The sequence below is a fragment of the Suricata suricatta genome, chromosome 5, assembly GCF_006229205.1.
Source record: "Suricata suricatta isolate VVHF042 chromosome 5, meerkat_22Aug2017_6uvM2_HiC, whole genome shotgun sequence".
NCBI lineage: Eukaryota > Metazoa > Chordata > Mammalia > Carnivora > Herpestidae > Suricata > Suricata suricatta.
In genome coordinates, this window is record NC_043704.1 from 58,874,237 (window position 1) to 58,897,586 (window position 23,350).

Below are 23,350 nucleotides of genomic sequence, written 5' to 3' on the forward strand. Positions count from 1 at the left end.
AAAAAAAATGGTGTGGAATTAGAATGCCAAAGACGACTTTTTGGTTTCAGAAGCCAAGGTGTTGATATATCAAAAGCCTAAGCATTCGAGTTTTAAAAGCCTAAATATGCTGAAAAATCCAGGACATATGTTATTCCAGATGGGAGAACGCAGGGTGATTGAGGAACCACCTTTCTCTACCCTCGTGGAAATAAATATTTTCTAGGCTAGGGGAGCAAAGAGGGACTGAATGAAGTCTACATTCAGAAACGAATTTGTGTTCTGAAAAGGTTGCCCTGTGCCTGGTCCCCATGAGTGGGGAGTTCAGGAGGATGGTAAATAGAACTTACAGGGAGGTGTTGAAATCCAAGAACACAAAACACCTGTGCTTTGCTTTCCTGGGGGAAACGGTGGAAAGCGACCAGCCTCCCCATCATGACAAGTGAGCGGTAAGACAAGAGATCGATGGGAGTCTAGGCAGAGAGCTCTCAGAATGTCCTTTTGCTGAACACAGGGAGAATCCAGGAGCACGAATCAGGAGAACAAAAAAGAGAAGACATTGTATGCACAAGGTTTAATTGTTTAATTGCTATGACCATGATGTCTTCAGGGGAACATGGCCATGTTAGAGAATGGCACCATGGATAGACGGCTGTAACCAAGGATTAGCAGCCCTGTCCCATGTTTGGCATTGTGTGAGCCTCTAGGAAGGGAGAGACACAATGCCCGAGATTGGGACAGTTGTGAAGTGCTAAGGTGGCAGGGGGCTGAATTGACAGAGACTATGTGACATTGACTGAAATCAAGTCTCTACGCCTAGCATGAATGGCAACGTGAAATAACAATGGAATTTAGTTAAAGAAAAATACAGAGATGGGGCGCCTGGGTGGCTCAGTCACCTGAGCATCTGACTTCGGCTCAGGTTATGATCTCACAGTTCGTGAGTTCGAGCCCCGCTTCGGGCTCTGTGCTGACAGCTCCGAGCCCAGAGCCTGCTTTCGATTCTGTGTGACCCTCTCTCCCTGCCACTCCCCTGCTCATGCTCTGTCTCTTTCTGTCTTTCAAAAATAAATAAATGTTAAAAAAAAAAGACTGGAAAAAAAGAAAAATACAGAGAAACCCACATTTCTCAATAATAGAAAAATGTAAGGAAAAATTACATTTCTTGACTATACCCCTTACAATGAACCCACACATGTAGAATGGATCCGCGGGGCTACTGTAGAGAGAAGTTAATCTGTCTACATCCCACCCTCTCATTTTATAGTAAAATGATACCCAGAATAACATTTAACTAAATATCACAGTGTAAAAATGCCAGGCATTTCTGCCCGAGCACATTAAGCAATGAAGAAAAAAAAGACATGATTGTTTATGAAAAGGTGCGATTCATAAAAAATTTGCAGAATTTGCAGGGAAAATTATTTCAGCAAACTTCAAGGCAGTCTCATCCTTCTGAAAGGTGGTGACCCCTGAGTTACATTTTTAGTGTTACCAGATGTGGAGTATTTGGGAAGTAGATGCTCTCTCACAATTGTAATCTCTGTGTTTTCTGTGTGTATTTATGGCAGTTTCTTTCCTCCCCCCCCCAACTCCGGCCATCCTACATCTTTGAGACCTTGCTCTTGACAATAGTGGCTTTGAGAGCAAGGCCTCAAATTGCTAGGGATTTGCCAAAATGGAGGAGCCATGTGGTTGCTTTTCCCTTCCCATATCCTGAGCACAGTCTTTCATTTCTTCCATTTATAGTCCCTGGTTCTGCATGCTCAAAACCAAAGTTCTCTGGTGTTTAAAACTTCAGCATCAGCATTTCCTGAGGCCGCGATGAGGTGGGAGCTTCCTGAGCTTTCTGTCCCCATCCAAATGTCCATTTCTGTGTTTTGCTTTGTCTTCAGGTGTTCCGCTGGTCCTTGTGTCACCTGTCTGCCTACAGACTGATGTGGCTCCTCGCAGCCGTGAGGCTCTGCAGGGCAGCGCAAGGTAAAAACACACCCAATCCCCCTGCGTGGAGTCTGGGAAACAAAATTTCTGGGTTGGAAACATTTGGCCACTGTTTGGCCTGCGTCAATTCATTTGTCTGCGTGAATTATTTAAACATGTAATTTGCTTGGAGGAATGGGAGCGGCTCTTTCTGCTTTCTATATTTTTGTTTTCAAAGTGGAAAAAGACTGAATACTTAGAAACTGTTTCCATAGATGATACCAGACAGAAAAAAAATTCTTTCTAAGTTAAGATGGTTTTTGCCTATCAAATCGAGTAACTTTTAAGTAACATTTAAACATAATTCCCTAGGTTTGTAAAGACAGGGAAATGCTTGGGGAGTATGAATTCATATACCCTTTATAGAAGGTAACCTTTTGATTGGTTGTGCTCCTTTTTATAGGAAACTTTGGAAAATAATGAAATACTGAGGTTCCCTAGGTTCACAGTCTGTTATGTAAAACAGTCATGTGCTGTCCACTTACCTGCTGAATTTCCTGATTGTGCTGGACCCGGCGGCTCTGTTCCATAGAAAATCGTGCCTCACTTTGTCACTGGCCTTTTATCACCTTCCACCACGTGATGTTGTCTTACTTGTCTTACGTCAGCCTTTACAGGTGGGGGCAGGGGACGTTTCACACCATCCACAGCACAGGCTTCACCAACTGACTGGGGGAATCTAAATGGAATTCTGTAGAAGCATCAAAGAATCGTAAACTTTCCACCAAATTACTTCTTCCATAGTCTAAAGAGAAATATCACCTAAGAAGTTAAAACTCTAGCGTTGATTCCTTTTCTACTCTCCATTCTAAAAGCAGCAGTTTCTTCGGATCTCTGCTCTGTGAAATCTCAAGGAGCTTCCAGAAAACCCCAATCCCAACAAGAGGTATTGCTTTCAGAACTTGTCACATCTACCAAGAATAAGCCTCCCTAAAACTACACTTCTTCAACTCCCACAGGCTCCAGTTTGTGTCTGTTGCATATGCTTTACCTTCTCATCCCTGACATTGCTGGAGGCTCATTGAGAGGATATTGTTTATTAGTTTGAGCTTCTTTTTTTCTAATCACTCTAGCCAATGTTTTCCCTATGTTATTAATCTTTTAAAAAACCAAATTTTGGTGTTTTTTATTAAGTCTACATTTGGTGTATCATTTCATTAATTGGGCTTTTATCTATATTAATTCACTCCTTTTATTTTTGGAGGTGGTATGGGTTTTTGGATATATTTTGCATTCATTTTTCAATGTCTTGTTTCCTCATAAAGTTAGGATTAAATATTTCCTTCTGAAAACTGCTTTATCAATTTCTTTAAATTTTAATACATTACATTCTCCTTGTCACTCATAGTAATTGATTATTCTTTCTATGATTTCTGGTGTAACTAGAGTTAAAAGAAGGATGTAAATTTTCTGTTTTACTGCATTGTGTACAGTGGTTAAGATCATAGGTAGCAGCTTATTTTCTATTCTTTTTCAAGTTCAATTTTGGGGAATGTTCGTAGAAGTTGTATGTTCTCTTTGTTTTTTCCGAAATATTTATTTTTGAGAGAAAGAGTGCACACAAGTGAGGGAGAGGTGGGGAGAGGGGGACAGAGGATCTGAAGCTGGCTCTGCACTGACAGCAGCAAGCCTGATGTGGGGCTCAGACTCACAAACCATGAGATCATGACCTGAGCCGAAGTCGGATGCTCAACCTACTGAGCTATCCAGGCACCCTTGTATGTTCTCTTTGGATAGAGGTTTATAAATACATACCTATATGCATATACATATATAACATATATTAGCTTTTGTATGTTTCACTTATGTTGTTATAATTAATATGTCTTGTTTTCGATTGCTCCTTTTATCATTTTGAAAAATGACTTTTTGTTTTTTACAGTGTTTTTGTCTCCCATTCTTCCTTTTCCCTTTTAAGTCTTGATGGTCTAATGCTGAAACATTCTAAGTCTTTGAATTTTTCTTTACCTTTTTTCCATATCTTCATCCCTTTGTGCTACATTCTGGAAGAATTCCATGACCTGGTGTTCCTACTTAACGAATTTACTCTTCAGCGATGTCATTTTGCTAAGTGAGCCAAGTTAAGATTTTATAGGTATCATTTTCTACAACTCTAATTTCTACTATTTACAATGCTGGCTTCTTTTTACACTTAAGCTATGACATTTATTCGTGTCAAAGTGTTTATTGATTTGTGATATCTTTATTCATTTGGTAGGAGTTCTGGGTTTGTAGAGCTTATTTGTCTTCCTTCATTGTGTCAGTTTTCTCACACATCTGCCTGTTTGTTATTATATTGAGGTTTCCCATCAAATCGTCTAACATATCAATATGAGTAGTCAGCATTGTGGGGGAAGAAAATATTGTCATGTCTCATGCGCTGCACTGCATTAAGTAAAAATGTGGGAATGTGTGGATTCTTGCTGTCAAAGCCATCTGTTATGAGACAGCCTCCTGAAGCACTATCCTGACTATTTCTCTACCTTATGTTCCTATACTCAGCACTGCTTCCTGGAGGTCGAAGCTACTTCTGCTGCCCCTTCTGCTGTAAGGTGTTTGGGGGCGGGGGAGGGTGTGGAATGCATAGGGCTGCTGCATCTTCTTCACTGAAACTAATCACTTTGCTGATTGCCATTGGCCCTTTTCCTGCTTCTGCCTCTCTAGACATGAATACAGTCTATTCTACCTGATAGCATTCATCCTCAACCTCGTTCTAACTTTCAGTTTACAGGGTCTCTTCCCACAGTATTTGTTCAGTGAGAGTTTGCTTTCTTGTTTTTCTGACCCTGATACTCTTTAAGATTGAATAGATATATTTGAACATATATATTTTTCTAACAGCATCAGGGATATACATAAATATTTCCTTTGCATTTTTCTCTATTTTCTCCTTTTTTTTCACTAATAGAGGAATTTATTAGTTAATTAGTTAGTTAGTTAGTTTAAATTCAGGAGAGCTAACATAGAGTGTAGTCTTGGCTTCAGGAGTAGAACCCAGTGATTCATCTCTTACATATGTCACCCAGTGCTTGTCCCAAAAAGTGCCCTCTGTAATGCCTATCAGCCAATTAGGCCATCCCCCCACTCCACTCCCCTCCAGCAACCTTCAGTTTGTTTTTAAGAGTCTCTTGTGGTTTGCCTCTGTCTTTGTTTTAATTGTATTTTTCCTTCCCTTCCAATATGTTCATCTGTTGCACTTCTCAAATTCTACATACGAGTGAAATCATGATATCTTTCTTTCTCTGTCTGACTTATTTCACTTAGCATAATACACTCTAGTTCCAACCATGTGTTACAAATGGCAAGATTTCATTATTTTTGATTGCCACGTAATATTCTATCGTATATAAAAACCACATCATCTTCTTTATCTATTCATCAGTCGATGTACATTCATGTTCTTTCTATAATTTGGCTATTGCTTATAGAGCTGCTATAAACATTGGGGTGCATGTCCCCTCTTCCAATCAACATCTTTGTGTCCTTTGGATAAAGACCTAGTAGTGCAACTGCTGGGTAGTAGGGTAGTTCTATTTTTAACTTTATGAGGAACCACCATACTGTTTTCCAGAATGGATGCACCAGTTTGCATTCCCACTAGCAGTGCAAAAGAATTCCCCTTTCTCCACATCCTCACCAACATCTGTTGCTTCCTGAGTTGTTAATTTTAGCCATTATGGGGGGGTGGTGAGAAGGTATCTCATTGTGGTTTTAATTTGTATTTCCCTGGTAATGAGTGATGTTGAGCATCTTTTAATGTGTCAGTTAGCCATCTAGATGGTTTTTGGTTTTTTTTGAAAATGTCTATTCATGTCTTCTGCCCATTTCTTCATTGGATTATTTGTGTTTTTGGGGGGGGGGTGTTGAGTTCGGTAAGTTCTTTATAGATTTTGGATACTAATCCTTTATCTGATATGTCATTTGCAAGTATCTTCTCCCCTTCTGCTGGTTGCCTTTTAGTTTTGTTGATTGCTTCCTTCACTGTGGAGAAGCTTTTTATCTTAATAATTCTTTTTTGCTTTTATTTCCTTTGTCTCCAGAGTCATGTCTAGTAAGAAGTTGCTGTGGCTGAGGTCAAAAACGTTGCTGCCTGTTTTAGCCTATAAGATTTTGATGATTTCCTGCCTCACATTTAGGTCTTTCATCCATTTTGAATTTATTTGTGTGTATGGTATAAGAAAGTGGTCCAGTTTCATTCTTCAATATGTCACTGTCCAGTTTTCCAGCACATTTGCTAAAGAGATGTCTTTTATCCATTGGATACTCTTTCCTACTTTGTCAAAGATTAGCTGGCCATATATTTGTGGGTTAATTTGGAGTTCTCTATCCTATTCTGTTGATCTATGTGTCTGTTTTTGTGTCAATACCATACTGTTTTGATGATTACGCCTTTGTAATACAGTCCAGAATTGTGATGCCTCCATCTTTGGTTTTATTTTTCAAATTAATTTGACTATTCAGGCTCCTTTGTGGTTCCATACAAATTTTAGGATTGTCTCTTCAAGCTCTGTGAAGCATACTGTAGTTATTGTGATAGCGATTGTATTGAATTTTGTAGATTGCTTTGAGTAATATCAACATTTTAACAATATTTGTTCTTCCAATCCATAAGCATGGAATGTTTTTCCATTTCTTTGTGTCTTCTTCAATTATTTTCATAAGTTTTTCAGCATACAGATCTTTTTCCTCTTTGGTTAGATTTATTTCTAGGTATTCTGTGGTTTTTGGTGCAATTGTAAATGGGTTTGATTCCTTGATTTCTCTGTCTTTTCCTTCATTATTGGTGTATAGAAATACACCAAGTTCTGTACATTGATTTTTATATCCTACAATTTTGCTGAATTCATATATTAGTTCTATTGGGTTTTTGGTGGAGTCTTTGGGTTTTCCACATAGAGTATCATATATATGTATCATCTATTAAGAGTGAAAATTTGACTTCTACCTTCCCAGTTTGGTTGTCTTTTATTTCTTTTGGTTATCTGATAGCTGAGGCTAGGACTTCCAGTGCTCTGTTGAACAACAGTGGTGAGAGAGGACATCTCTGTCATATTCCTGATTTTACAGAGAAAGCTCTCAGTTTTTCCCCATTGAGGTTGATATTAACAATGGGTCTTTCATATATGGCTTTTACGATGTTATGTTCCTTCTATCCCAACTTTCTTGAGGGTTTTTATCAAGAAAGGATGCTGTATTTTGTCAAATGCTTTTTCTGCATCAATTGAAAGGATCTTATCCTATCTTTTATTAATGTGGTGTATCACGTTGATTGATTCGTGAATATTGAACTAGCCCTACAGCCTAGGAATGAATCCCACTTGATCATGGTAAATAATTCTTTTGTTGTACTGTTGAATTCGATTACTCTCCTGTTGAGAATGTTTGCATCCAATTTCATCAAGGATATTGACCTGTAATTCTTTTTAGTGCTCTCTTTGGTTTTGGAATCAAGGTATTGCTGGCTTCAAGAATGAGTTTGGAAGCCTTTCTTCCATTTTTATTTTTTGGAACAGTTTGAGAAGAATAGGTATTAACTTTTCTTTCAATAGTCTGGTAGAATTACCCTGGGAAGCTATCTGGCCATGGACTTTTGTTTGTTCAGATATATTGATTACTGATTCAATTTCTTTGCTGGTTATGAGCCTGCTCAAATTTTCTATTTCTTCCTGTTTCAGTTTTCATAGTGTGTGAGTGTCTGGGAATTTGTCCACTTATCCCAGTTTTATGGCATGTAATTTCTCACAGTATTATTTTATAATTGTTTGTATTTCTGTGGTGTTGGTTGTGATCTCTCCTCTTTCATTCATGATTTTATCTATTTGGGACCTCTCTCTTTTCTTTCTGAGAAGTCTAGCTAGGGGTTTATCAATTTTGTTTATTCTTTCAAAACAACACCTCTTAGTTTCATTGATTTGTTCTACTGGATATTTTGATTCTATAGTGTTTATTCCTGCTCTAATCTTTATTACTTCCCTTCTTTTGCTGGCTTTGGGTATTATTTGGTGCTCTTTTTCTAGCTCCTTTAGGTGTAAGGTTAGTTTGCTTATTTTGGGACTTTCCTGGCTTTCTTGCTTCCTGAGATAGGCCTGAATTGCAATGTATTTTCCTCTTGGGACTGCCTTTAGTGCATACCAAAGGGTTTGGACTGTTGTGTTTTCATTTTCATTTGTTTCCACGTATTTTTTAACCCTTTCCTTAATTTTCTGGTTAACCTATTCATTCTTTGGTAGGATGTTCTTTATCCACCATGTATTTGAGGGCATTTCAGGTTTTCTTTTGTAGTTGATCTCATGTTGTGATCTAAAAATATGCATGGTATTATCTCAGTCTTTTTGTACCTGATGAGGACTGATTTGTGACCTAATATGTTGTCTATTCTGGAGAATGTTTCACGTGCCCTCTAGAACAATGTGTCTTCTGCTGCTTTTGGATGAGATGTTCTAAATATATCTGTTAAGTCCATCTGGTCCAATGTGCCTTCAGAACCTTTGTTTCCTTTTGATTTTCTGCTAGGGTGATCTGTCATTTGTTGTAAATGGAGTATTAAAGTCTCCTACTATTATGGTATTATTATCAATGAGTTTGCTTATGTTTGTGATTAATTGATTTATATATTTGAGTGCTCTCAAGTTGGAGGCATAAATATTTACAATTGTTAGCTCTTCTTGATGGGTAGAATCCTTAATTCTAATATAACATCCTTCCTCATTTCTTGTTTTAAAATCTGGTTAGTCTGTTATAAGCATGGTACTTTCTTTTGGCATCCATTAGCATGACAGAGGGTTCTCCATCCCCTGACTTTCATTTTTCTTTTTATTTTTTTAAAAGTTTATTTATTTTTGAGAGATACAGCAAGCAGGGGATGAGCAGAGAGAGAGGGAGATAGAGAATCAGAGCAAACTCTGCACTGTCAGCACAAACTCTGACATGGGACTCGAACTCACAAACCATGAGATCATGACCTGAGCTGAAGTTGGATACTCAACTACCTGAACATCCAGGCTCCCCTTCATCCTCTCACTTTAAATCTGCAGATGTTCTCAGGTCTAAAATGAGTCTGTTGTAGGCAGCAGAGAGCTGTATCTTGTTGTTTTTTCTATCCATTATGATACCTATGTCTTTTTATTAGGACATTTAGCTCATTTACATCCAAAGTGCTTATTGAAAGGTATGAATTTAGTTCCATTGTGTTATCTGTAGATTTTGTTTTCTGGTGATGTTCTCTGATCCTTAGTAGTCTTTACTGCTTTCCACTCAGAGACTCTTCCTTAGAATTTTTGCTAGACTGGTTCAGTGGTCACAAATTCACTTAGATTTTGTTTGTCTGGGAAACTCTTTATTTCTCCTTCTATTCTGAATGACAGCCTCGCTGGATAAAGGATTCTTGGCTCCATATTTTTCTTATTCAGCACATTGAATATTTCCTGGCATTCCCTTCTGGCCTGCCAAGTTTCAGTGGATAGGTCTGCTGCTAACCTTATAGATTAAGGACCTTTTGTTCCTAGCTGCTTTCAGAATTCTCTCTTTATCTCTGTATTTTGCAAGTTTCTTTATGATATATCATAGTGTTGACCTGTTTGTGTTGGTTTTAAAGGGAGGCCTCTGTGCCTCTTGGACTTGCATACCTGTATCCTTCCCCAGATTAGGGAAGTTCTCAGCTATAATTTGTTTAAATAGCCTTTGCTCCCTTTTCTTGGTCTTCTTCTTCTGGGACTCTATGATATGGATATTGTTTCATTTCATAGAATCACCTAGTTCTCGAATTCTCCCCTCATGGTTTAGTAATTTCCTTTCTGTCTCTTTTTCAGCTTCATTCTTTTCCATCATTTTATCTTCTATTTCACCTATTCTCTCCTCTGCCTCTTCAGTCCTCACTGTCACCATATCTAGTTTATTTTGCATCTCATCTATAGCATTTTTAAAAATTCATCCTGACTAGGTCTCAGGTCTTTGATCTCTGATGCAAGCAAGGGTTTCTCTGGTGTCTTCTTTTTTTCTTTTTTTTTTTTGAGCCCAGCTATTAGGCTTGTGACTGTGTTCTAAATATATTTATATTGTTTATAACTATTTGGAGCAAGATAAATTGTTTATTTCTGTTGGAGCTTCTGTTTGGAGCTGTGATTTCCTCTTGATCTTTTTTGCGGGGGAGAATTCCTCCATCCTGTCATTTTGGCTAAGTTTCTGTCTTTAGTGTGTCTCAAAAGCATATTATGTGTCCTGTACCTGAGAATAATGCTATATTAAAAAAAGGTCCTACACTGTTGAAGGCCTGGCACTCTGGGAAGTGTTCCTGGTATTTATTGCATGCACTCTGCTCTTGCGTCAGTCCTCTGCAAGCTCCTCCTTGCTCACAGTGGTGGAGTGTTTGCACCTTTAGCAAGGTGCGCTTTGATTTGTTTATTGAAGTAGTCCTGGGGGATAAAGGGGCAAGGAGAACCCGATCTCATAAAAAGAGAAAAAAGGGGACAAAAGAAAACTAAACAGAAAACTATGATTCCAAGGAAAAAGACAGGAAAAGAAATTAGGGGAAAAAGAGAGAGAGAGAAGAAAAAATAAAGGAAGGAAAAAGAAAATGATTAAAAAAGCAGATCGAAACATTAAAAAATATGTAATAAGAAATGACAAAAAAACAAATCAGAAAATATGGACCTGATTCCAAAAGAAAAAAAGAAAAGGGAGGAAAAAGTAGAGAGGAAAAAAAAAAAAAGAAAGGAATTGTCTGTTTGTGTGCGTGGGCGGTGGCTGTGGTCTGGAGGCAAGACCGGCTGTGTCGGGTCAGTTTTGTTTCAGTAAATAAGCAGTTGCCAGGCATGGAGAAGAGGGGTTGGTGTAAGCGCGTGCTGCCTCCACTGGGGGCCACTGTGCTGCTCTCTGAAGTCCCACTGAAATGTTGTCAGGGGGGAAAATGGCGTCATGCCAATCTCCTCTCCAGACTAAGGATCACAACCCATGCTGTTCAGGCAGCCCTCACAGAATAGCGAGAGCGGTCAGCTTGCTCTGCACCACAATTCTTCTGTGCCTTCTCCTTGACACTCAGTTGAGATTCAAAACCTAGTCTTAAAGGACTGGCATGGCACCAATCCACTCACTCTCCTACTCCAGAGTAGTCTTTTCACCCAACTGATGAAAGACTTTCGGGTCGCACCTGGAGGGTCTTTGGTCCTTGGGGAGGCAATAAACTCTCTTTCTAAAGTACTCCAGGAAGGGGACTCTTCTCTTCCAGTGTGCCCCCAAAGACCACTGTGTCCTGCTATGCACTCTGGGACCAGCTCTGCTCGTGCCACAGCTCTTTTCAGAACCTGAGAGTTTCAGCTCCAAAGACTGTTTGCAAAATAGAACAGGCACATTCAGTACTTTTCGCTCCCTAGTCCATGGTCCAGAGAGGTTTTCCTCTTTTGCTAACTCAGTGCTGTGCTTTTACAATCTCTCTCTCTTTCTCTCCCTTTTGTCTCTCCACAGAAAGGGAGTTCCCTCTCCTCCACAGCACCACTGTTTTATCGCCCACAACTCACATACATGCACCTCAGTCCTGCCAGGCTGCCTCCCTCTAGCTGTGGAGATCCTTCTACTGCCCCACAGAGCTACTTCCTGGGTGTTCCAAGAAGTCTGACCTCAATACAGTTATGTTTGAGGGATGAGGAAAATCCAGGTCCCCCTTCTTCTCTGCCATCTTAAACCCTCCCTCCAACATTTCCCCCTATGTTTTCTATATTTAACTTTGAACATGCATTTTTCAATCAGAAAAATGTGTACTTGTATGTCTTATATTTTAAAATATAAATGTTCTTTTATGATCCTATGGTAAAAGTGGTGACCCAAGATGAAGAAGAGCTTCTAAACACACCTGCTTCCTTAAGATGCTCTCTGCAGAATTCTGAGGAAGTCTTAATTGTGACATGGCAGAAAATGAAGGCTGTGAGCCTGGAAAACATGGTCACCTTCAGCAAGAACCAGGGGGTTGTAGTCCAGCCTGCCTACAAGGACAAGATAAACATCACCCAGCTGGAACTCAGGAACTCAACCATTACATTCTGGAATACCACGCTAGAGGATGAAGGGTGTTACAAGTGCCTCTTCAATACTTTTGGTTCCGGGAAGATCTCAGGAAAAGCCTGCCTCACCCTCTCTGGTGAGAATCTCTGAGAATACATTGTCTCTACCTAGAAATGTTATTTTCAAAAATGTTTGAAAGGTGGTGGTGGTGCCCAATTTTTCAGGATCCTAGTCCCAGAAAGGTTTATGAGAAGATACTTAGCCTTTCATGTCTACTACAACTGTAATTATGGTCATTTGGAGAGTTCATGGGGCTACATTGAAACTCCGCCTGGAGTTATCTTGGCTCTGAGGAATTGTGTTGTCAGCAAGGGTAAATTAAGGACCATGGTGAGGATAATGGGTATAACTTATCTCCATAAATAGTGATATGATTTTGACCTGGCTTTGCCATTAGCAATCATGTGCCCCTGGAAGAATCGCGTCCACTCTCTGAAGCAGAGTTTATTTATCTGCACAATAAGTATAAAATAGATCATCTGTAAAGTCCCTAACAGCTTAAACATTTCTGGATCTAAGGACAGAGCCAGACTGGGATAACCTGAAGCCGGTTATGGCGGCACCTCTCATTTCATTTTAATACAGTTCTCTCGGGATTGATAAGGGGACATACCACAGAGGCCCTTCATACCTGAGGCCAGCTAGAGATTTAACTGGATAATAAGCATTCTTTTTCAATCCAAGAGGGTTAGTTTGACAAAATTCCTTTCCTTTTAACTTCCTCATAGTTGAGATCAATAATTAAGTGGGAATAAGGCATGACTTTGGAGCATAGCACAGTTGGTGGTGATTTTGGAAGAGAAAAGACAAATTTAGAAAGAGTTATCAGGAATGTTAAAGTGAGAGTTTGAACACACTAAGAATATTGGACATGGGGTAAGACGATGCTCAGTTGACAAGAGTGCAAGGGACATATGGCAACACCAAAAAAAAAAAGAGAGAAAAAGGTTATTTCACTTATTTTTGCCTATAGTAAATCCTCTCTGCAGAATCTTATGTCAGATTTTCTTCTTGATTCTATTTCTTTTGTTTTTTATCTCTTTTTTTCTCTTTTTTCCTCTCTCCCCTCCCTCCAATCCTTCTTCCTTCTTTCCTTCCTTCTCCCCCTCTTTCCCTCTCTCACTCCCTCCCTCCCTTCCTTCCTTTCTTCCCCCTTCCTTATCACTTTTCTTTTTTTTCTTTTTTGTGTCATATTTTCATTTCTGTTACTTTTTCTTCTTTTGCTTCTCCCCCTATCCTCCACCAGTCTTCCTCTTCCTCTACCTCCTCTTCCTCCTCCTCTGCTTCCTCCTCCTCCTTGCCCTCTTCATCCTGTTCTCCCCCTCCTCCTCCTCCTTCTCCTTTATCTTTCTCCCTTCTTCTGCCCAACCTTTACCTTTAATCTTTTTTATTATTTTTTGTCTGAAAACCACACTCCCCTGAGTCTTCTGGGTAGGAACCCCATTCTTTTCTATTCTGACCCTTTCCAGCTACACTTTATAACCTTGGATATACCAGAACACCCTGCCACCCAGTCTCACCATGTCAACCCTACTCATCTTCCCTCGCTTTTATCTGTCTTCCCCTACTGCCCCTTGTATCTGGGCACTCCTTGGAAAAAGCCACAGCCCTTTGGCCCGCCCCGTTTACTCCAACCCACTGCTGCCCTCCTACCTCTTGAACTTCTAAACAAAGACCAGGCTTTCATTTCGTTACTGCTCTTTCTTTATCTTGAGGGTTCCAAAGTAACCACAGGAAAGCAAAACTGTATTTGCCCAGCAGAGACAAACTGCACACTGAAAAATATACAATGACAATGAATTCATCAGGCAAGGGACTTTTGGAAGGGAACAGGGTTACAATTGGACTAAAATAATATCCTTTTCTCATAGCTAGTTATTTTCTCTTAACTCTGTAAGGTGATCTCTAAGGTCTTTCCAACTGTCATTCTGTGATTTTCTGGTTACAGGCAGTGAATTTCTAATTTACATTTTCTATGGATATCCCGAGTAGGGACTTTCCAAGTCTCCTCCATGCATCTCATTCCCTGGTCCAGCTCTAAGCAGAGAAAGACCATTTCTAAGCATCAGCCCCTCTACAGGCTCTCTGTTCTGAAACCGCTCTGGTACTTCTGAGAAGTGCAAGCTACCTGTATGGAAATGCAGATTGGTGACTATTGTCAGCCTAAGAGAGGGATACCCAGAAGAAGGCAGAGACCCCGCATTGCCCATGGAAAAGGAGAACAGAATAATTAGGCTCTGGACTGTATGGGAGAGAAGATCCCCTTTATCCATTCAACTAATTCCCCTGCAGAGAAACTGCAGAGAGGATTTTTCTTGTTACAGGGCTCTACTAGGCCAGTTTCCATCCTGCCAGCCAGAGAATTAGCCACAGGAAGAACTGAGAAGCTCTGGTTTGGGTTGGATGTGCCATTTTGTCTCTTGAGCCCCCAATGTCTTTCTGTAAAGATCTTCCTTCATCCACTGAGGAGAATGTGATGCTTAACTGATGGCACACCATCACTTGTTTTTTGTCCCAGTACAGCCCACAGTGTTCCTTCGCTATAAATTTTTCGAAGACCACGTAAATATCACTTGCTCTGCCAATGCCCGCCCAGCCCCTGTGATCTCCTGGAAGGTCTCTGGGTCAGGGATTGAAAACAGTACTGAGATTCTCTCCCACCCCAATGGGACCACGTCTGTCACAAGTGTCCTCCAGGTCCAAGACCCCAAGAGCCAAGTGGGGAAGGAGGTGATCTGCCAGGTGCTGCACCTGGGGACTGTGACCAGCGTCAGGCAAACTTTGGACAAAGGTAAGAGAAGGTGGGCAAAGATGGCTGTCATCGCCTCTGCGTACACACGCCTGGAAGGCAGTGAATGTTCTCTGAGCCTCTTGGTTTCTTAGCAAAGGAGCTAATAAAGGAGAGAATGGCATACATAGGGAAAGAAAAACAGGGTTTTACTTTGGTAAATGTGGTTTGTTGCCCACATTCAAAATGGTTTTGCGGAGATCCATCCATTCATTCATTTTTCCGAGCTGCTAACATTTACCGAGTATCCGTTCTGTGCCAGGCTCTGAGACTGTTGAAATGTGACAGCCAGCAAGGCTCAGTCCCTTTGCTCAGAGAGCTTCTAGTCTACTGGGATACAGAATGGGCAATTATAAAACTGAGTGTTAAATACTTCAATGAGAAAGCTACGGTGCACCCTGGGAGGACTGAGGACAGGGAGGAGGGACATGAGCTCAGTCTGGAGGGATCAGGGAGATTTCCCAGAAAAAGTGACATCTCCAATGATGGCTTTGATCATCTACACTGTGGAAAAGGGGCAACAGAGGGTTTTAAGAAAGGGGTCAACCTGAAGATGTTTTCCTCACTCTTTGAAACAAACTACCTCCTGTTCAAAACCCCTTTTCCTCTCTTGTGTTTTTCTCTAAATTGCTGTCTCTGGGTCTCATGGATACAAGAAGTAAGGGTCATGGGTAGGAGAATAAAGGGAGCGGCTATTTTAGCAGCAAGACAGTTTGGGAATAGTCCGTTTTCTTTCTCCATGTTGTTCTGAAGCACTAGCTCTGGATGAGGCTCTCTGTAATGAGCATCCTAAAAAGGTATTGATGGTTTTGTTTTTTGTTTTTTGTTTTTTTCAGGGAGGATTTTAAGCAATAGAGCTTGGAAAAGCTTTTTCCTATGTATGTCTTATTGGCATGGTGGCCTCTCAGCAACATTTCCTGTAGTCATTTTTGGGGTCCTTGTAAAAAGCAGACTAATCAAAAGCCGACATTTAGGTAAATTTGGTCAAGAGATTTTCAGTGTTAGATTTGGATATTCGTGAAGAGGTCCTCATTTTCAGCCAAGGCAAAGGGTCAATTTTCCTGAAAAACAAGAACCTGAGAAGAAACAGGTCTTCTTTCCCAAGCATGCCAAAATCGACTTCTATCATTTATAATGTGTGTATATCATCTTCATGATGTTTGTTTATTCTGTAAACACTTACTAAAAGTCTTCCACACTTTAAGCACGTATCAAATGTGGAAACTATGGAATTTAGACACATTTCTGTGTGAAGGTGCTCGATTCAATTATGTTGTGACAACTCCTTTTAACGGAGGTATGGGGAAGACGCTGGAAGCTCCCAAATCAGGAGGGTTAGTATTGCACAGTATGCTGAGAAACTGCATTTATTGGCTGTTGGAAAGAGCTTTAACAACAAAGAGGCAGATTAGAAGAAATACAGTAACAGCATTGAGATGAGTTACTACTGGGTCGGAATCATGAGATGCATGATTTTTTTTCCCTTTTTATTTCTCTGTATTTTCGAAAGCTTCCTCAATAAATGTATGACTGTAATGGACCATAAGGCAAAGAATATGTGCTTTTGAGGGAAACTGAGCTCTGATCAAGCCTTGGTTCTACTGCTTACTACTCTGATTCTGGGCTTACTTAACTTCTCTCAGCTTTTTGTTCTATTGTTGTTGTTTGTGTATGTGAGTGATAATAATAACAACTAACTCTTGTGCTGTGTGAGAACTAAATGAAATTACATCTTCAAAGTTCTTAAGAGAGAGTAACCACATAGACCGTGTGGTTAGATTATTATTAACTAAATGCTATTGAAATAATATGAAGCCATGAATGTATACCTCACAAGGTATATATTTAGGAATAGTTTTCATTTTAAGCCCAGTTCTAGGAAAAATTCATCACAATTACTGCTTTATTCCTTTTTGCCTCAACAGCTTCTTCTTATGACTTTGTTTCTCCTTTTTCCCCCCTCAACATCTCTAGGCTTTTGGTTTTCAGTTCCACTATTGTTAAGTATTGTTTCCCTGGTCATTCTCCTGGTCTTAATCTCAATCTTATTATACTGGAAACGTCATCGGAACCAAGACCGAGGTGAGTGATTACAGGAAGTACAAAGAAAGAAACATGATTTTTAATAGCAATTTGAGGATCCCATGAAGATGTAAATAAGGGATGGCAATGTGTTTTGTTTGCTGTTTCCAAAATACATAAATGTTTCTGGTATTTTAGAACGCTTCAGTGTCATTTTCTTGCAATTGGACATTAACCCTGGATGTTTCTGCTTTTCATTTCCTAAGATCATTTAGTGGCTAATTATTTACAAATTGAGAGAAAAGGTTGATGAGAGGAAATGTGGAAAATGTTTATCCAATCATTGTTGAATCAGCTGATGGCAAAACCAGCAAAAGGAAGTCTCAGCACCCACACTATGTTCTTCTACTCATTACTGAGAAGGACAATCTCTTTTCTTTTTACAGTGTCCCCCAGGGCCAGCTACTCCATGTAAGAGACTCTCAAATTGTCCAATATACTCACTAATTATATAGTATTTTCTATATTATACTCTTCCTGTGTCTCAAACACCATAGGTAACATATAAGATGATCCTACTTATAAGTACATCATGTCATTCTGTCCTATAGACTACAAATTTTCTCTCTGTCCCTACAACACCTATCACAACATGTTATGTATATTATTAGATGCTCAATAGATGCTCATTAAAATAATGAATGGATCATTGGATGCATGGATGGATGTATGGAAGGATAGATTTTCAAAGTGATCTTTTCAATTCTCTTTTTCTTATTGTAATTTCAGTACCTCATAAATGTTGAGTCTAAAATACTGTGAGATATTATAAAATGAGACGCTGTAAAACAAGAGGAGTCCACTAGAAAGAGAGAATTGATTTTTTTTCCCTAAAGACAGTGCATAATCTATTAAAGTTAAACACAAAGCTGCAGTTTATAATGTGTTGATGGGGATTTCCAAGGGTGAAAGGCTGATATGGGAGTTTTTGCCATCTCAGAAAACTGCAAGGGAAGGAAGAAAATGTTGGTTTAGAGTGTTATTTTAAATTTCTATTAAAAACTTCACTTAAGCACTACATTCTTCCCTTTTTTCTTTTATGTCTCGTGAGCTCTCTCTCATGTGCTAGGTTTTTCAAACAATTGTGTATACGCCTCAGATTATTGGTATTTTATTTTTAAAAAAGCAACAAATCTTCAGTGCCAATGACCCCTTTGCAAAAGTAGTCAAAACTATTTGTTCTGTGGGGAGAGGGAATTACACGTTAGATGATTTTATTGCATATAACAGAAGCTCATTAGTGCTCTGCAGAATGTCAAAGGCAGAGGGCTGTTTGACTTTACTTTATCAAAACATTTCATTTTTCCAATTATAAATTGAAGCCAGAGAGGGAAATTGCCTTCCTTCCCTAAGGTTACACAGCTAGTTAACAGTAGGTTTAAGACTAGAACCGTGGTCTTGGTCTCCTGACCTCAGCTAGAATGTTCTTCCAGCAGGACCTGGAGTCCTGACTTGAAAGATGCTATTGGGTTGCATTTATTTTAGTCCTAGCTTGCTGTCACTGCTGTATTCTTTTGGAAAGTACAAAGCAAAAAAAATATATATATATGATGTGTTCAAATTCGTTTTAAAAAGTCCCTATTGGACAATAATCTTATAATACAATCTATTCAAGCCCAAGGTAAATTCCACTAGAATGGGGCATTTGCAAAATAATTGTCTTTTGTTCATTAAGTAAGTCTTAGGTTTTCTGGGAAAAAGGATTGTACAATACCTTTTCCAGCTCCTGAAGCAAAGGGGGTCAGCTTATCTTTGTACCCAGGCTTTTTCTCATTTATGAAATAAACACTTGCACCGCTATAGAATCTTGTAAACACTAGGATTGCTATTTACTGATGATGTCTTCATGACTTACGGCCAACTCAGTTAATTGCACTGAATGCCCAGTGACATATTTTGGGTGACTGAATTGTTTTGTGGGTTTCAAAAATGTCAATAGGTCCCATATACTTAAATAGCTAGTAAAACCAAGGGTTTGTTATACTGAAGACTTAAACACTCAGGACCAGAACTCAAGTTTTACAAAAAGTTGGCAGAATGGGATGAAAATCCTAGAAGATATTGACATTTACAATTTCTTTAAGTCACACATTTTGATTATCAATTGGTGATGAAAGTGAACAATACTATTACATTTGCTTCCTATTTTTCCCTATCTTTACATTGGGCTTTCTTTTTATCTTCTCTTTGCCTCCCATCATCTCCTGAAAACAAAACTTTTGGATGGGCAGGGGAACATGATGGTCAGTCAAAAATGACACCAAATTTCTGGACCTGGTTAGAGTTAGGGTTAGGAAAAACGGTGACAGTTCGGAAATAAAGAAATGAAGAGGGGGAACTAAATGTGTGTGTGTGTGTGTGTGTGTGTGTGTGTGTGTGTGTGTGTGTGTGTGTTCAAAGTTCATGGAGAAATAAAGAGGAGAGGAAGGATGAATTAATTCCTGCAACCAACTGAATGTCAGCAGACAAAAAATCCTCTCAGGTGGTAAGACAAATCTAGTTAGTTAAGTAAGGTTTGCCTCTGTTGGGTCCATAACACAACAAAAAAAGCTTATTTTGGATCAAAACCCCTTATTCATTACTCACAAAAGGAAAGCAAACTTATAGTCTTGGGATAAAGGGGTATTCTGCAATGATGGTGTTATTTTTTACAAATTAGGGTCTATTTTTCTTGTGATCTTGTTTAATGTCAGAGAAAATGCTATTTTTTTCACCAGTTAACTGTGTGCTCTGGAGGAAGGTATGATGAATGAGAGGCGGTTTCTCTTTGTTCATTCCTGATCGGATCAGATCACAGTTAACTTCCCTTAAGACTACAACAATCAGATAGTAGATTGATAGGTTTAAAAAAATCCCTTTTATTTTCTTTCATGAATATAGCTCTTTGTTACTAAAACAGAAAGTGAAATAAAATAAAATTTCCTGGGGAAAATTTCCCCTATTCTATAATATTCTATTAAAACCCAACTGAGGTCATAAATTTGTCCCTTCCACATATATACTACAATGAAGTTAAATTTGGGATTGAAAAAAAAAAAAAAACCTTGTATTTCTCGTTAGTTAGCTCAATGACTATGTGCTTCTCAGTAACAAAAAACCTCGCTTGGGGGCAGATATGAATAGACAACCACCTCCCTTTTTGAAATGTTTGAGTAGCAGATTTCTTTTGTTTGAGTCAGTCAAAGTACATGGAAAACATTAAAAAATTTACATAGCCATAGGAAATGCCTACTTCAAACTTCACTTTTTCTTCTGAATCTTCTAGCTATTTTGTAACAAAGTGTTTTTTCTTTCACCCACATGATCTGTATAATTACTTTGAATTCTTTCACTTCACTTCATAATAACCTAACCATTAAATGGGGTCTCCTTGGGGCACCTGGGTGGCTCAGTTGATTGTGTGTCCAGCTTCAGCTCAGGTGATGATCTTATGGTTAATGGGTTCGAGCCCAGCGTCGAACTCTGTGCTGACAGCTAGCTCAGAGCCTGGAGCCTGCTTCAGATTCTGTACCTCCCTCTCTGTCTGACCCTCCCCTGCTCATGCTGTCTCTCTCTGTCTCTCAAAAATAAAAAAAAATAATAAAATAAAATAAATGGGATCTCCTTTCCATGATAACAATGATGGTGTTAATAAAATACGGTGTTCTTGGTGGGATCACATCACTTTCTCTTATTTTAAGCTTAGTACTATATCAAATACCAGAAGTGCTCAATAATTTTGATGGTGAAATCACTGATTAGTTGTAACAGCAATACAAAAAAGATTTGTTTCCAAAAACAAATTCAAATTGTTGCTTTGTATAATAATTGTACTATGTCTCCCTGACACAGAGTAGTTGGGTGGTGGGCCTTACTTCTAACCCAGTTTCCTCAGAGCTCCAAGCAGAAGAGATGTGGCACTTTCTATGAGAAAAGTGTTATTCAACCTTTATTGAACTGCTTAGGTCAAAACTGCTGGGAGAAATCTTGCCTTCCAACTGATTTTTCTACAAAAGTTTTTCCTCAAATGGGTGCAGAAGCCATCTATCATATCAAAATGGCAGGGCATGATCTGATTTCAAAGTCACCATCGTACAGAATCTTAAGCCCGGGCACTCTTGCCTGAGCTGTTCTATCTATGTCTTTTACCACAGATAGTGGATACTGAGCATGTTGGCAAGTTTAAAACATTGCAGTTTCTTGTGAAGAGTTACTTAAGATTACGCAGAGAATGAGAGGTGGCACCAAGATAAAATCCTAGGTCGTTTGCTCATAACTACATGCCTTGAAGGGAGGCCCACATTCTTTCAGTTTATGTACTAGAAATCTGATAGCCCTTGAAAGGCCCTCTGTGTGTCTTCTCCATGACACATGAATGCCACCCAATGTCTATCTAGCAAGCTAATATCCACAGGAAACAAAGCTCAAGGGCTTATAAATAAAATACATGTAGATCATTTGGAATTCTTTAACATTTTTTCACTTGTAGTCTTAAGTGATTCTGCAAAACATTTTTTTCCCCATAGAACTACCTGTTCATTTATTTTTAAACAATTAAAAAAAATTTTTTTTTTTGAGAGAGAGTGGGGGAGGAGCACAGAGAGAGGGGGACGGAGGATCTGAAGCTGGCTCTGTTCTGATAACAGAGAGACTGATCTGAGGGTCAAACTCATGAACTGTGAGATCATGACATGATCCAAAGTCAGGCGCCCTTACCTATGTCCTTTTAAAGAGTCACATGTGTGTCCTCACATCACCTTGGATCAGGAAATGTTTGTATCTTTGCCAGTTAAATATGCACAGGAGTATTCTATGTTTACTGACCCTTTTGTTAATTGTAGAAATATATACAAACATGTATAGAAATTATATGTGTTTGAAGTTAATATCTTGAACTTTCTTTTTTCCAGAGCCCTAGAGAAGTCACACAGAACCCTGAATATTATGTCCTGGTCTACTTGAATCTGTTTCAGAAGAAAAGCAGGAGGAAAAGAGTCATTCTCCAAGAATGACAAAAGAGGTAGTAGTAAAAGACCTAAGAATTTGACTAATTTCTTCTGCCACGTAAGCGACCCAGTGCTGGTGAGCATTCCAAAAGGAAGTCGTTTCCCCTCTCAAGTCTGTTGTAGGACTTGATTTTGTGAAGCAGTGCAGTGCTGTGCCATTGAAAGGACTCTGGATCTGTAGCCACAACTCTGAGACGGACTCTGGCTCCAGCTGATGGCAGCCCTGTGTTCATCACTTTATCTCAATCAGCCTCCACATTCTATCCAGAAAATTAAGACGTTGGACTGGATCATTTGCCATTCTGCTCTAAAACCCGATGTAATTCCAGGAAAGAAAAGGGATAACGAAATGAAAAAGAGAAAGGAAAATACAGAAAGATGTTGAGGACCAAAGAACTTTTCTGAGACTACCTTTTACCTTTCTGTTGATGTTCCTTCTCTTTTTCCATATTATTCATGGTCCGTGAGTCTGTTTCCTCACAACATTGTGAATAGCTGGTCTTTCTAAAATCCTTGGTTTCACTGCTATTCTTCCTGTTCTTCTGTGATGTTTACCACAATGAATATGGGACTGAATTTATTGCAAAATAACATTGGGAACCTTAACTTTACTTATCTATTTTTATAGAAGAATAAGCATTGTTAGTCCAGCAGCTCGCATGTTTTAAGAAGCTTGCATTTCCTGCCCCATTTGACTCATAAGATGACCCAGCCCTATTTTAGTCATTGTGACCTCAATCTAGTGTAATGAAAATATATGATAAAAATAGACATTTAGGAAGTTTTGTAAATAACAGTCAGTCAATTCAAATGCTTTTCTCTCCTGGCTTTTCTCATGAGTTAAGGTCTCATAATAGCAGAGAAGGCATATATGGTTACAGATCCCTTTGTTCTAAATAGATTTTCTTTTCTTTTTATTTATTTATTTTTGGGGGGATGGGACAGAAAGAGAGAGAGAGAGAGAAACTCAAGCAGGCTTCATGTCCACAATCCTAGGATCATGACCCAAGCTGAAGTCAAGAGTCAGACACTCAACGGACTGAGCCATCCAGGTGACCTCCTAAATAGATTTTTCTAACTAGTAGAACAATTTTGAACTCTTATTAATCACAAGACCAAATTAGTGACTTTTTCCAGTATTGCTTGCTTTCTTCTCTCAGTGATTAAAACTTAACTTGTTTTCACTGTTGAATTGGATATTTGTATATTTAAACTTTTAATATGTTATTTAATTCTGTATTATTTCATATATTTGCATTAAGATACTGAATGACTAAAAGTGTCAAGACTAAATATTTGGTTTATGATACTCTTTTGGGGAATGTGGTAGACATTAATGATAATGTTTATATTTTCCCTCTGTGTGTGAAACCGTCTCCTCCCCTCTATCTCTCATCCTCTAAAAGATGCCACTAATATTTCTATAATCACAAAGTCACAAATTAGTGCCTGATCTAGTCAGCGGGAGCTCTATCAGTTTGGT

At 39.0% G+C, this 23,350-nt stretch overlaps 1 protein-coding gene across 2 annotated transcripts in view; it reads left to right on the forward strand.

Moving 5' to 3' along the window:
* The window catches only part of LOC115291727 (OX-2 membrane glycoprotein-like), a 24,149-nt gene extending 1,491 nt beyond the window's left edge, over window positions 1–22,658 (forward strand). The window contains exons 2-6 of one of the 2 annotated variants that reach the window (XM_029939290.1): window positions 1,875–1,959; window positions 11,768–12,088; window positions 14,531–14,803; window positions 16,775–16,882; window positions 21,772–22,658. In XM_029939290.1, coding sequence (XP_029795150.1) covers window positions 1,875–1,959; window positions 11,768–12,088; window positions 14,531–14,803; window positions 16,775–16,882; window positions 21,772–21,779 — 795 coding nt within the window. In that variant the 3' untranslated portion in view covers window positions 21,780–22,658. Of the gene's footprint in view, window positions 1–1,874; window positions 1,960–11,767; window positions 12,089–14,530; window positions 14,804–16,774; window positions 16,883–21,771 lie in introns of those variants that run through there. The other variant, XM_029939291.1, reaches the window with a different exon arrangement.
* Window positions 22,659–23,350: the final 692 nt, after the last annotated feature.